Genomic DNA, 14371 nt, shown 5'->3' with positions numbered 1-14371 from the left:
GTAACCCAACAAACCCCGAGTACTTTATAGGGCGGGGTGCAAGCCCGGGATCATTAGCAAGGAGAGCTCTTCTTCACCATTCGTGCCTAATTCCGCGACCCCGCTGCTTCGCATATCTGAAGGGGAGGCGGCCTAACTAGTAAGCGAGGAGCGATATTGATTTGGGTGCACGCCGTGTCAGGCTGAAAAAACTATTGTCCTCAAGAATTTAACAGATGAGGACTCATTAGTGTGCAAAAACTATATAATAAAACTATATAAGACTACATGCCTTAATAAGACTCAACTTTTATTTAAGCGCACTCACAATAACGAAAAAACTTAATGATTTTGTAAATGTTTGAAAGCAAATAAGCTGTGCTGTTCTGTATTGTTTTTGGTGAACTTGAGCGCGTCAGAAAATGAACGCAAGCGTTTTTTTAAATGGTCAGAGTCAGTCTGCTTGCTGTTTCCCCGACGCGTTCATAATCATTAGTCTACTTCTGCCGGTGCGCTCTGGAAAACTTCATGCATGCTGATACAGATACAGAGATACGCTATATAACAGTTTATACTTTGTACAAATCAAATTGTCAGCTAGTGAACTTGATCTAAACAACATTTAACCAATGTTTTTTTTTACTCATTATTGTACAGTATATATCAATAGCTGGTTTAGATTTTTCATGTTTGTTGTGTAAAAAACTCATGTGGAAATTACCATCACTATTGTATTTACTGTGACGAGTGAAAATGTCACTTTGCGCCACCTGGCGACCATTTTACGAATGACTTTGAAATGCAACTTTTGGCCGCTGTCGTCTTTACATGGCAGTGAGCACGACGGTAATAACCATTCCGATTGGGTAACCACTGTAGCTAATGGCAGGATCTGGTCATTTTAGCTCATATCTCACTTTTATTTATATATATATACATATATATTGCTGCGCTGTCTTTATGTACTTCCTGCTTGCATCTCACTCTAAATGCACTCTAAACTCAACACTGTCAAACTTGGAAAGGATATAACGTCAAATCAAAGACCAGGTTATTAAAAATAACGAACTTGTCATGATTCTTTTCCTTAAACTGACACGGAAAAAAAAAACAGACTTAATAAAACTTACTAAACATTATTTCTACTGCTGAAAATAGTTTAAGCTAGAATAAAGAGAACAGAAACAAACTTTTTCTCTGTGCAATATCTATAGAGTATAACTGATTCTGAAATGATCGTATAAAATCATGTGACTATCCACACTGGATCGGACTGTAGCATTTTAAAATAATAATGACGATGAATAGCTTCCGGCATTCTTCATCATTAATACGTAGGGTTTACATAATAAAGACAACGAATGATGGTTGCATTGTCCACCACTAAATTTAGACATTTTAATGTAGACACAAAGCCAACGCATCCTTCATCATTAATAAGTAATGTTTAGCTCTGGGTCAGAGTTGTATTGAATCTTTAACGATTCTGTTTAATTTGATTAATTGAATCAAAATTTATAACGTACACTATATTGACTACCCGTCCAGCGTTTAGCACAATTTAGTGTATCTTACCAGTTCTGGTTATCACATGGCCAACGGCTATAACACAAAATCTAGTATTTAGCAATTATAAGCAAGGTAACACGATCTGGGCAAATGTTTAGACTTTAAAATACATGACCAAGACAACAGTTCTTTATAAAGAAATGAGAATTTATTTGACTAATCTACGATACATGAAACTACACTACTTGAACGCACGCACGCACACACACACACACACACACAAACATACACGCAAACAGTTTGGCAAGTGAAAATGAATGAAGTTATTCTAGTACTGGTTACTAGATCAACGAAAGTCACAGGAGCAGAGTCTTGGGTTTAATCTTACAGTTTAGTTATAAAACGAGCACCAACTTCAGCAAGGTATGCAGCATTGTTTGTTTACTTGCGTTATGTTTCGTTCTCATCCATTGGTTCGCCTCCAGTGAAGGGAATCACGGCGTTGCTGATTGGTTGGTGCGCTGTTGTAGGGATGACGTCAGTCGGGAAAGCCCTTCGGTGAGGCATTGGTTGCCTGGTTACCGATGGCTGCGCTCTGGAACTTCTCCTGAGGGTTTCTTCATTGCTGGGCTTTGGAGTTCTGGCACGAAGTCTCGTTGAGAGTTCTTGAAGAGCAGATGACGCCAGTAGTGGCGGCGCAGTGCCTGCAAGGGCGAAGCCCGAGCTGCTTGGAAGATGTTGTAGGTTGCAGTTGTGATGATAACTTCTCTTCTTCTCTCTACACTGTGGACTTCCTGAGGGGTTTTGTCCCTTGGGGGTCAGTCCGTCCCACAGGAGATTCATCCAATCGGATGTGATTGCAGGGCTTAGCCACACCTCACGTGGTTCCTCATTCCGTGCATAAATTAGCCAGGTGTTTCGGCTGTCACGTGTGACCCATCCGGTTGGAGTTTTTAATACTTTATACAAAGTAATTTTGCATGAGCTCTGTTCATGCTACCAATTCCCCATGTTCACCAACATTCTTGAAATAAAGCCAGCTTGAGATTGACACCAAACATTACATATCTTACCCACTCATTCATTTCTTTATCTAATAAAAAGGTTTGTAAATGCTGATTACACCGTTAACGTTATGCAGAATAATCAAACATATACACAGGAATAAAAGGAACTGAGTAAATATATGTGAATACGTTTTGCCCTACTGGCACACTTTAAAGATGTTTAAAATAGTGTCCATGCCGTATGCTTTTTTTCATGGAAAGGCGTGTCTTCCGGAGGTCAAGAGAGTGTCCAGGTGTGATGAGGCCCCCCCAGCTCGGAGTGAAGCTGTAAAACTGTCTTCTTTGTTTACCGGATCGCCGATTTACACCCTCGGTTTCGGGGTCTACTTCAAAGCATCTGGCCTTGTGGAGTTTCTTAGTTTTACAGACGTCCCCCTTAAGATAGCGAACCAGATAAGGTTATCAGGATGGTGCCATGCATGCTGGGAGAGGGGGTTCAGGAATGTGATCCATTGACTGTTCTCTTTATGGGAGCCATGTTATTTGCTACAGGACTGTGCTTATTATATCCTTTTATTTATGCATATATTATTGACAAATTTGAAATTTTCTAAATTAAAGCATATCTCCCAATAATGCAATGATGTAATTGCTGTAAAAATGATAGTTAGATGCTTTTTCAAATGCAATTTATTCTTGTTGGAGTCACAGAGAATCTGCTGCTTATTCAGGGAATGCTGTGTAAGACAACACACTATTCTTAAGAAAATATCTTATGATTTAATTCAAAGTGATATAACTGCATACATTTCAGAATGTGGTAGTTCTGTGTAAGCCGGTTCACTGGGAGCAGAATAACACACATGATAGTTACAGCTGCTCTAACTGCAGGTGATTAACTATTTGCAGTATATTGAAAGTCATCCGAATCCAAATGTATATGTCACGAACTGGTTGTCTGTGTCGGCGTTGTGGCAAAGATGCAGAGGCTGAGATGAGAACTTCCAGATAATCTCTTTATTGATATATTAAAGCAAAAACGAAAGCTCTTTTCAAAGAGAACTTAGAAATCTTTGATATAACATCTTACTGAAAAACAACCAACACAAAATAACCATAACAAATGCTACACGCCTGACTATGCTTCAGTCAGGCTATTTATAACCCAACTAATGATTGACCTGGATCAGGTGCATGCTTCCATCACCTGATCCAGGTGCCCTATGGGAAATGAAGTTCCCTTCACACAAACTATAACATAAAAACACAACAAATAAGCAGAGTCTTTGGGCGCTTTGGCGCCCTCTAGGGGTTAACCCTTACAGTATACACACTTCAGAAAAAGAAAAACTTTTCCTGTACTAAATTTATTTCTATACTTTATATATTGATATACACGTTGTCATGGAAAATGCTTGAAGACACACTGGAGGACTTGAAGGCACAGATTTAGGAGATTCTTAATAAATATCCCAAATGACTTCCTGTAGAACACTGTGCATTCCATTCTCGACCGTTTTAAGGAAACTGGTTGCGGCCACTGGTGTCTAAGTTGTAATTTTATATATTTGCTTTCATTTTCCTATGTAATAAGGTTTATATACAATTTGTTTTAGTATAATTGTATTATAAATATGGACTTTATTAATAATTTTTAATGCCTTGTTACTTTATACCCCCCCTGTAGAACATAGTTGGGCTTCAATTAACTGTTTGCAACACATAATAATAGCCAATAGAATGCAAACCTTATGTAAAGTATACGTTTTTATGACTACCATCAGTCGCGTCTGGGGATAGAGGGCGTTCAGGAGGAGTATTTTACGAAAGAACACTAATAAAATATTAACACATTATGCCACATATTCATGATTCAGAAAACTCAAGCCCAACAATATTTATAAAATATTATAGAAAACATCTGCATACAAGATCTGTTTACCTGTACTTTAGTCACACTAAAAATGGTAACATTAGTTTAACAGTATACCACTAGTTATACTGGGTTCTCATTTCCCTGTTGACATCACACCAGACCACATCTACTGTGCGCACGGATGTTGACTGTAGGGGTGTTGGATGTAGGGGTGACGCATGCACACTGAGACAAAGCACGGTAGACGATTACCCACAATCTCACAGCACTTACAATCTCAGTTGTGATCACCTGACACCCAGCAGACAAAGTGTATACATACTACAGTACTTATATTTCAAGACCAAGCTCGCTTATCAAGTTATTATTTTATTTTTTTGCTCATCTTGTAAAACACTCACAGACCAAGTTACTTGTAATCCAAGGTTTCACTGTATACATTTAATTGAATTGAATATCATTTAATGTATGCACATAGATCCATTATTTATTCTGAATTTCTATGAGTTGAAAAATCTAGCATTTATGCTGATAGATACAGTCTGTTCAGAATCACAATCAAAATATCATGCTTTACACCAAAATATCAAGGCTGAAGTAAGAAAAACATTACAGGAGAAATACATGCTTGAATACGTTAGCATAAGTAAACAAGGACACATAAAAATGACACAAACAAATTATTCTTAAGCAATCAATTAAATGTCTTTTCACTAGGTTTTAATGCTTTAATAATTCTAAAACTGACTGGAATTTCTGCTAAAGGGATAATACAGTGTTACCTCCTCTCCTCTCTTTGGCTCTGTCAAGAGCTGGTTTCTGGGTATGTGTGTGTGTGTGCATGCTTGTATGAGTAAGAGTCTCTATTCGGTAAACAGGTGTGTGTGGAATAATTCATCAGAGTTTAACTATGATAAACTATGATATGATAAACACTATGATAAACAAGTGTTTTTAGCATACAAGCATGCTTTCGGAACAAATTATGTTAACAATCCAAGGTTTCGCTGCACTTAGATTTTGCTAATACATACAATCATGAATAAAGCAGCATGGTTAAAATTGCTTTACGTCTATGTGTGTTATTATAATAATGGTTTATGTTGTCAATGGAGTTATTCACACATCCAGTAGTACGTTTCTGTGCATGGTCTGTCATACCATTGATCATTTTCATTATACCTGTTTACAACACAATCCTCACTTTGTGAAAAGCTATTTCCAGAAGCCCAGTACCTGAAAGAACACAAAAAAGTCTATTGCACTGAAAACACTGAGTAATTGAATAAAATGCCAATAGATAATGTACAATCCTGTGTAATGTATATTAATGTAGAATCCCTTACGCTGTGGTCATTAATGTTCCATCCACCCATTTCCACACGCCTTCAGTGTCAAGATCAGTCAGACCAATGTACATTCCATAATTCTTGATCCTGCTCAATTTTTCCACAAACTCCTGTTGATGTAATTAAAAAAACATGTGTGTTTGCTTTGTAATTTGCACACACACAGCATTTAATTTTGCATTATAACTAAGACAATGGATTACTATTTACATGTACCTGTTCCTCTTTGCTGTTTATCACCATCAGGTCTAGTCCTCTATTTCTGCAGTCCTGTCTGCTTTCAGGCCAGCTCTTCTTCTGAGAGGATATGTAGTAAAGCTTGGAGGTGAAGAATATCCATCCTACTGTAAAAGCCAGGAAATTGTATTTACTTTTTAAATGTATATTTTTAAATAGTAGATTTTAATTTAAGTTTAATTACTAGTTTTCACTTGAATGGTAAATTACTCTGGAGCCAAAGTATCTAAATGCTGTAAATATGTTGCCTCTGAGAGTTAAATAAGGAACGTGAATCAGAGTATTATTCATTAGTAAATTTGGATTTTTATATTTTTTTCCTGAATTGTTCTCCCACATTATAATAAAGTCCCTGACAGTGGTTTAAAACTTTATTATAAGAGATACAATTTGGAACTTTAAAACTGAAGGAATGTTGTGCTGATCTACATGAGGTTTGTAAAGCTGGAGAGCTGTCCATGCAGCACATGATGTGTTTAATGTAAGGTGGGGTAAAATGAAATTATGGAAATGTATATTGATGGATTTTTAAAAACTTTGGCTTGAGTTTAGGACCATGTCTCTTGAAGCTATGTTCCTGCGTTAAGGCTTACAGCAGGAAGGACATCTAGATATGGTTTACAGTACATGTCTGTGTAGTTAACTTGGTGCTTTGCTTTGGCAATTACAGGGGTTGGGCCTAGCAGGAAAACTGTATGCAGTGATTTTAAATGCTTTGACTTATACATATCCTAAAGTCCACCTAAAAAAGTTAAATTGCTTAGGAAAGAAACACATTTAAGATACAGTGGAACCTTAGATTACAAGCATAATTTTTTTCCGGAAGTGGGCTCATATTCCAAAACACTCGTAAACCAAATTTAATTTCCCCATAAAAAATAATGGAAACTCAAATTATTCGTTCTACAGCCCAAAAATATAAATGCATAAAAATAATTAACACAAAATATTAAGTAACAATAATAAAAAATAACCTATACTTTATAATATATACCTGCAAGTACAAATAAATCCAGACAGATAAGTGTTTCCGTTTGTACGCGCAGGCGCTGTATGTATGTGTGTGTGAAGCTAAAGTAAGCTCCCCTCTCCCCTTTCTCGTCTTACACAGACCCTTCCTCCACTCTTTTTACACACACAACGGAAACACTGTGTTTTGGAAAAATAAACTCTAACAACACTCTAATGGAATCACTGCTGTAAAGTAAAAATAAAACAAATTAACCGGCACTTTACCTTTGAAATGAATTACGACAGAACAGTGTTTCTGTGTCGAGCAGAGAGAAGGAGTGTGTGTGTGTGTGTGTGCGTGTGTGTGTGTCTGTGAAGGCAAAAGTAGGAGGGTTCTGTGTGCACGCCATTGGACACTGTGCCACACACACACACACAGAGCAGGCAAAGAGCAGGCTGAGCCTTGAGCAGAGAGAGAAAAATATTTTTTTTAACCTCTCTAATGAGACTTGCTTTTCCTTTACACGCGCGCTGCACACACGAATACACACACAAAATAAAATGTGTTTTACACACACACACATGGTCACAGTGTTATAGTAAACAGTACACGTGTGCACAGATGTTGATTATACCAGTGAGAGATGCACATTGACGCGCAAGTCCCAGCAGAGGAGACGGTTACCCCCAATTTCGCAGCACAAGAGAGAAAAAACGTTGGCTCAGTTGTGATCCCATGGCGCTCGGTGTCAAAACAAGAAGCGCATGCGTGATACGTGATACTCAGTACTCGTAAACAAAGACTTTTTAGTTTTTTAAGTCAAAATTTATGAAAAATCTTTGCTCGTCTTGCGGAACATTCGCAAACCGCGTTACTCGCAATCCGAGGTTTCACTGTGAATAGATTAGGCTAATTTTAAAATATTCTGAAGTATGATATTAAACTGATTAAATATATCAGAGATTAAACGGTCATATTTAAAGATGTGTAAATTACCTAGGTATTACCTGTATATGCAATGCATGGTAACCGTTTCTGTGAGCAGTTTCAATCACTGATGATTTGCATGTACTCACCCAAATTGTTCATGTTTTTCTGAAATTCATCATTTTGCTTCTGTAACTGGTCTTTCTCTTTAATCAGACTGTCATAACTGGTCTGTAACTGGTATTTTTCTGTAGTCAGTGTGTTGTAACTGGTCTGTAACTGGTCTCTTGATACATTTAGGTTGTTGTAACTGGTCTGTAACTGGTCTCTTGATACATTTAGGTTGTTGTAACTGGTCTGTAACTGGTCTCTTGAAACATTTAGGTTGTTGTAGCTGGTCTGCAACTGGTCTCTTTCTGTAGTCATGTTGTTCAATTTAATCCACAGAACTGTTATAGCCATCATAAGGAGAACACACAGCATCACCACACACACTGCAGTCAGTCTATACCATTTATTTTCTGCAAGGTCCATTCCTGAAATTAAAATTAAAATATGTAATGCAATAGTATTATAAATTTGTAAATCAGCAGTAAGGTAGACAAACTGAGTATAGTTAGGGCTAAGAAGTTCATATCATGGTCACAGTGCAATGTAAGTTGTACATCTTGATAAAATATTTAGAGAATATTCTTATCAACCATAAAATGACAATGCACAGCATTATGTCGAATATTGTGTAGGTAGCTCTGTCCCCTTGGGGAGTGGCTCTGCCGGTCATCCAGCATGTGCTGGTGGTGTCTGGCACTAGGACGATGGTTTGGACAGCTTTTGTCCCTTAAAAGATGACATTATCATTTAAAACTGCATTCTGCATTTACTTGGGTCATAGAAATAACTACAAAAGTAGAATGTTAGCAGGGGTTTCGCTAAACATATGGTTACAGCTGTTCATTATAGCAACATCCTTCCATGGGTAATACAGTTGAATTCATACAGCTTCGATATGAAAGGATATTTTGGGAGGGGGCTTTACCTGATGCCACAGCTGTGGAGTCATGAGGAGCAAGACAGCGGTTGGGTGCTTAGAGTACTGGGTGACAGGGCAGCTCCAAAGCACCACGATCCAATGAGAGGGCAACTGCAGAACACTTCAAGATAGTGCTGATACCACAGATCTGCTCTAAGCTACACTGCCCGCTCAGCACACAGGGCAACTCAAAGCTGTATTTTTTGCTTAGCATCCTCCTGAGAATGAAGAAATGGCCTCCCACACCAGGTACAATCTTGACCTGTTCCATTTCATGATATTCCTGGGTTATGCCAAGATTTTCCTAAATCATGCCCTATTTCATGCTATGCTCTGCCTAAGCCATGTCATGCCATACTCTGCTCAGTGGCAGCCACGCCATTTACCATCCCAGCCAAGCCCAGCTGTGCCCCCTTGAACTTGGCTTTAAGAATATTGAATATTCAATTCAATTCAATTCAATTTTATTTATATAGCGCTTTTAACAATCGTCATTGTCCCAAAGCAGCTTCACAAAAAAAAAATTAAAGATTTTTTTTTTTATAGAAAAGAAAAGAAAATATTTGGAAGTGTGATAATAATGAAATGAATGAATGATGAATGTAATGTCTCTGATGAGCAAGCCAAGGGTGACGGCGACAGTGGCAAGGAAAAACTCCCTGAGATGGCAATAGGAAGAAACCTTGAGAGGAACCAGACTCAACAGGAAACCCATCCTCATCTGGGTGATAACAGATAGAAATAACATCAAGTGTGTTGTGCAGGTGAAAGTTCAATATATCAGAAGTTGTGTAGATTCAGTTCAGCAGTAGGTGCAGAGGGCAGATGGGGTCAGGATCACTGGAAGCACAGGAGCAGGATGTGTAGCTCCAGCCATCATAAAGCAGAATCTAGCTGGAGCAGGTCCTTCTCAAGATGCCTTAGAAACCTCGCAGGGTTGGCCTTTGTCTACTGAAGCTGGCACAATCTCCAGATGTCTCAGGATGGGTAGAAAAATACAGAAAAGATGGAGAGAATTAGCGTAGTTGCCATTCAGGATAGGTGTACTGGAGTATGAGGTTATGGGATGAGTTACGCGTATGCCAGATTAAAGAGATGCGTCTTGAGTCTACTTTTGAATTGGGAAACCGTGTCTGCTCCCCGAACAGTGTCTGGAAGGCTATTCCAAAGCTTTGGAGCCAAATATGAAAATGCCCTGCCCCCTTTTGTAGATTTAAAAATTCTGGGAATTACCAGAAGTCCGGAGTTTTGTGATCTTAAGGGACGTGGTGGATTATAGCGTATCAAAAGACTGGTTAGGTATGAGGGAGCTAAACCATTTAAAGCCTTGTATGTAAGTAGTACTATTTTGTAATTAATTCTAAATTGAACAGGTAGCCAGTGCAGGGATGATAATATAGGTGTTATATGATCATATTTTCTGGATCTAGTGAGAACCCTGGCGGCTGCATTTTGGACTAACTGTAGCTTGTTTATTGAGGATGCAGGACAACCACCTAGTAATGCATTACAATAGTCCAGTCTGGAGGTCATGAATGCATGAACTAGCTTTTCTGCATCAGATACGGATAGGATACTCCTAAGTTTGGCAATATTTCTAAGATGGAAAAAGGCTGTTTTTGTGATATTGGAAATATGATTTTCAAAAGACAAGTTACTGTCTAATATCACGCCCAGGTCTTTTACTGTTGAGCTAGTAGTAACAGTACATCCTTCTAAACGCAGGCTGAATTGTGAAAGCTGTTGTGTGCTGGTTTTTGGGCCGATGAGCAATATCTCTGTCTTATCTGAATTTAGTAAAAGAAAGTTATTGGTCATCCAATCTTTAATGTCCTGGACACACTCTGTTAATCTAGACAACTTGGGTATTTCATCTGGTTTTGTTGAGATGTATAATTGGGTATCATCAGCATAACAATGGAAACTAATCCCATGCCTTCTAATGATGTTTCCCAGGGGAAGCATGTAAATTGAGAACAGGAGAGGTCCTAAAACTGACCCTTGTGGGACCCCATATTTCACTGGCATTACATCAGACGGTACTCCATTTAGATCTACAAAATGGTATCGATCAGACAGGTATGATCTGAACCATTTTAATGCCTGCCCCTGAATACCTATATGATTTTGTAGGCGGTCTATGAGAATATTATGATCTATGGTGTCGAATGCAGCACTTAGATCAAGTAAGACTAGTATTGAGATGCAGCCTTGGTCTGAAGCTAAAAACAAGTCGTTTGCAATCTTAACTAGTGCAGTTTCTGTACTATGATGGGGCCTGAAACCTGACTGAAATTCTTCTAGGATGTTGTTTTCCTGCAAGAATGTGCATATTTGAGCTGATACTACTTTTTCTAATATTTTTGATATGAACGGAAGGTTTGAAATCGGTCTATAATTTGTTATTTCATTCGCGTCCAAATTAGATTTTTTAAGAAGCGGCTTAATAACTGCCAGCTTCAAAGGTTTAGGGACGTGACCTAGATATAATGAAGAATTAATAATGTTTAGAAGTGGCTCTCCAACTGTAAGCATCACTTCTTTTAAAAATCTGGTTGGTATTGGGTCTAACAGGCACGTTGTTGATTTAGCTAATATGCTATACTGGTGCTACCAACCAGCTTCAGGTATACTGTGCTGGTGCTGACACCAGGCTGCCAGGTCATGATTGTCCCACCACCTGGCTTCAGGGACAATATGCTGGCACTGACACATGGATATGAGAATGTTGTGCTGGCACCAAATATGCCCAAATAATGCAATGTGAGGATTGGAGGCCCATGAGCATTTAGTTAGAATAAGGGAGAAGTCAAGCCCAAGAAATGGCATAGAGATCAGCCATGGTGTCCTGGCACCAGTGTTATGTATGAACATACTAAAAGAGTGTCATTAATTCAACATGCTAATTTGTGGTGAACAGTGAATTTAACAGTTCAGTTTTCAACTTAAGAACTGTGGTGGAAATTCTGAATACATTATAAAGACAAGTAATTCATACACTGGGTAAAGCAAAGTAACAAAGGTTTTATTTTAAACTTCCGCAGAAGGACCTCATACAACAAACAGTTGCAGCATGGGGAAAAGGTGATCTCTTTCTCTCAGCTGTACAATTTTATACACAAACATCTCTGCTAACATAATCAGCGCCCTGTACATGAAGTTCCTACATTCAAACTCATGACCCTATCAGACCTAGTCCAGAGATCGTCGCCTCATCATTTATTTAGGAGTAACTTCAACCAGTTTGTTTCTGTCTTTCTATGTTTCATCAGACAGGTTTAAAGTTTTTATAGTCTACATGTCACACTTACTACAAAGATCAGAATTAATACATGATTAAAATGTGATTTTTTCATTACAGAACATGAACATGAGCTTTGTTAAGATGCAGGTGATTGCGACGTGACAGCGATGAATGTGACCAGAAAAGTCTTCATTAAATATGGATAATACAGACATCTTGCTTCCTGTCACTCACATAGTGTATTTCAGATATAGCATTTTGTGCTTCTTGTGGCTCTAACATGTGTGCGTGTGTGTGTGTGTGTGAGAGAGAGAGAGAGAGGAAGTGGGAGGAAACTGTGACATTCTGCTCATGAGCCCAAAGATGTAATGTTTTTGTAGGCAAAACATAGAAACATTTGGGGTAAAAGTTAAATTGAAAATCAGATGTGTTTTTATTGTTTTTTTGTTTGGGCTCACTACTGTACATACCAGTTAGTCAATGGTAAAAGCATAAGCAATCAGTTAGTTTATTGCCAAAGAAATACTTCTCTACAACTCTGCAGAAAATAGTGGATTCACAAATAACTAGCAACTGGAGCGTAATAGAATTCCAAAGTTGTCTGTAATGGGTTTTGACTGCAATCGCTCTACAGTCAATCAGTTTTAGAACTGCAGGTGACGAACGTTTTTGTACTCAACACTATCAGTAAACAGTGTGTCAGTGTGTGTGTGTGTGTGTGTGTGTGTGTGTGTGTGTTTATGTATGCCTGTGCGTTTCCTTCAGCTTAAATAACTTATTTTAAACAAGAAATAAATCCATTTAGTTTAATTTTACAAATGCTTTTTATGTAATGTATAGTTGCATTTTACACAGGTGAATTGTATTAGGTAGATTACTACAAATACACATATGTCTGAGTGTAAGTCTATATTACCTGTATTCTTAGATTGCTTAAAGTTTCTGGGTCTCTGGGTCTCCGCATTGTCCTGATTCTCATAAACATCTTCATACGAGTTCCCGCTGTCACAGGGATCCGCTTTGCTGTTTTCTTTTACTTCAACATTCGCATAAATGTCATCACTCATCTCCATTTTTCTCTTTGCCTATTATTTCAGTGGAATAGTTATCACTCTGTAAAGACACACTTGTTTCAGTTTTTTAATTGTCTAAATTGTCTAAATGTCTACACTTATAGTGGCTGTCTGAAGTCACACTGCACAAGTCACTGGATGTGTTGCTGCTATATTGAGAGCCGATTTCCTCTTTAACTCATTCGAAACTGACACACTGTAAAGACGCTTAAGCAGGAACGCCTTTGTGCAGTCCCTACACAGTCACTGCACAGTCATGTGACTACCAGACTCACCCTGAGAAGTTTCCTGATCATTTTATTAGATTGATCAGTCTATTAATGATTAATCAATTGATTAGATTTAAAATGATTTCACTGCAGGAATTACTGAGTCCTGGGGTGTAGCAGCTCCATCACACACCTGCCTTTTCATACGTATTTTTCACTATAAAAAAAGAAAAAAAAATCAGACAGTGATTAGTTAACGTTATTATGTTCACATAAGTAATAAATATGTTTTTTTTTCATGAATACTTAAATCAAGCTAAACAAACCATGCTTCTCCTACAATACAGTAGTTAATAAATAGTACAGTGTTTGTTGAACAAGATAATAAATTAACGCAGTTTATTTCAACACTTGAATTATTGAATATTTTTTATTATACTGAATTGGTTTGCTATATGTTTGGACATCACAGCAGATCTTACAGTAGTTTAAGTATTTTTATAATATTGCATGCATAATAGTACAGTATGTTCTGCTGATTTCACACATTGATCACAGGAAGCTCCTGCAGTTTGGTCTCTTTTTTTACTCTGGCTACTTAAATGGCAGCCAGCAACTAAAAGCTTTTTTCTGCATACAAAGCTAACCATTATTAGCAACAAATAAAGCTGCATCCACCACAGGGAGGCACAGCACACAACACAGCACTAATCAGGAGCAATGGGCTACACCTGACCTCCTGCTACTTAAAGCTGGGTGACACTTTGTGCATTTTAATGCTTGTGTGCAAAGTGTAACTTACACTATACATTTTAATCAGCCGTCCTGTATGACCTGAAGCTGCAACCTCTCTGCTCACACTGTATGTTCAAACAACCAGGGATGGTCTGAGTGCTTACACTGTATATAAGAACACCCTGAATGCAATAAAAAAAAATGTTTAGCTGGTTTTGTGTCAGTTGAAGGTACAGTGAATTAA

At 38.0% G+C, this 14371-nt stretch overlaps 1 protein-coding gene across 1 annotated transcript in view; it reads right to left on the bottom strand.

Annotated features, from left to right (window-relative positions):
* Nucleotides 1-13341, bottom strand: part of LOC128508496 (C-type lectin domain family 4 member M-like) — a 287326-nt gene extending 273985 nt beyond the window's left edge. Inside the window, exons 1-3 of the mRNA XM_053479841.1 lie at nt 13027-13341; nt 8024-8372; nt 3370-3374 (exon numbers count right to left, since the gene is read on the bottom strand). Of these exons, the coding sequence (XP_053335816.1) occupies nt 3370-3374; nt 8024-8372; nt 13027-13183 (511 nt within the window). The 5' untranslated portion in view covers nt 13184-13341. The remainder of the gene's footprint in view (nt 1-3369; nt 3375-8023; nt 8373-13026) is intronic.
* Nucleotides 13342-14371: the final 1030 nt, after the last annotated feature.

The sequence above is a fragment of the Clarias gariepinus genome, chromosome 20 (genome assembly GCF_024256425.1).
Source record: "Clarias gariepinus isolate MV-2021 ecotype Netherlands chromosome 20, CGAR_prim_01v2, whole genome shotgun sequence".
Lineage (NCBI taxonomy): Eukaryota > Metazoa > Chordata > Actinopteri > Siluriformes > Clariidae > Clarias > Clarias gariepinus.
The sequence above is the reverse complement of the archived record's forward strand: the minus strand, read 5'-3'. Positions and strand labels throughout refer to the sequence as shown.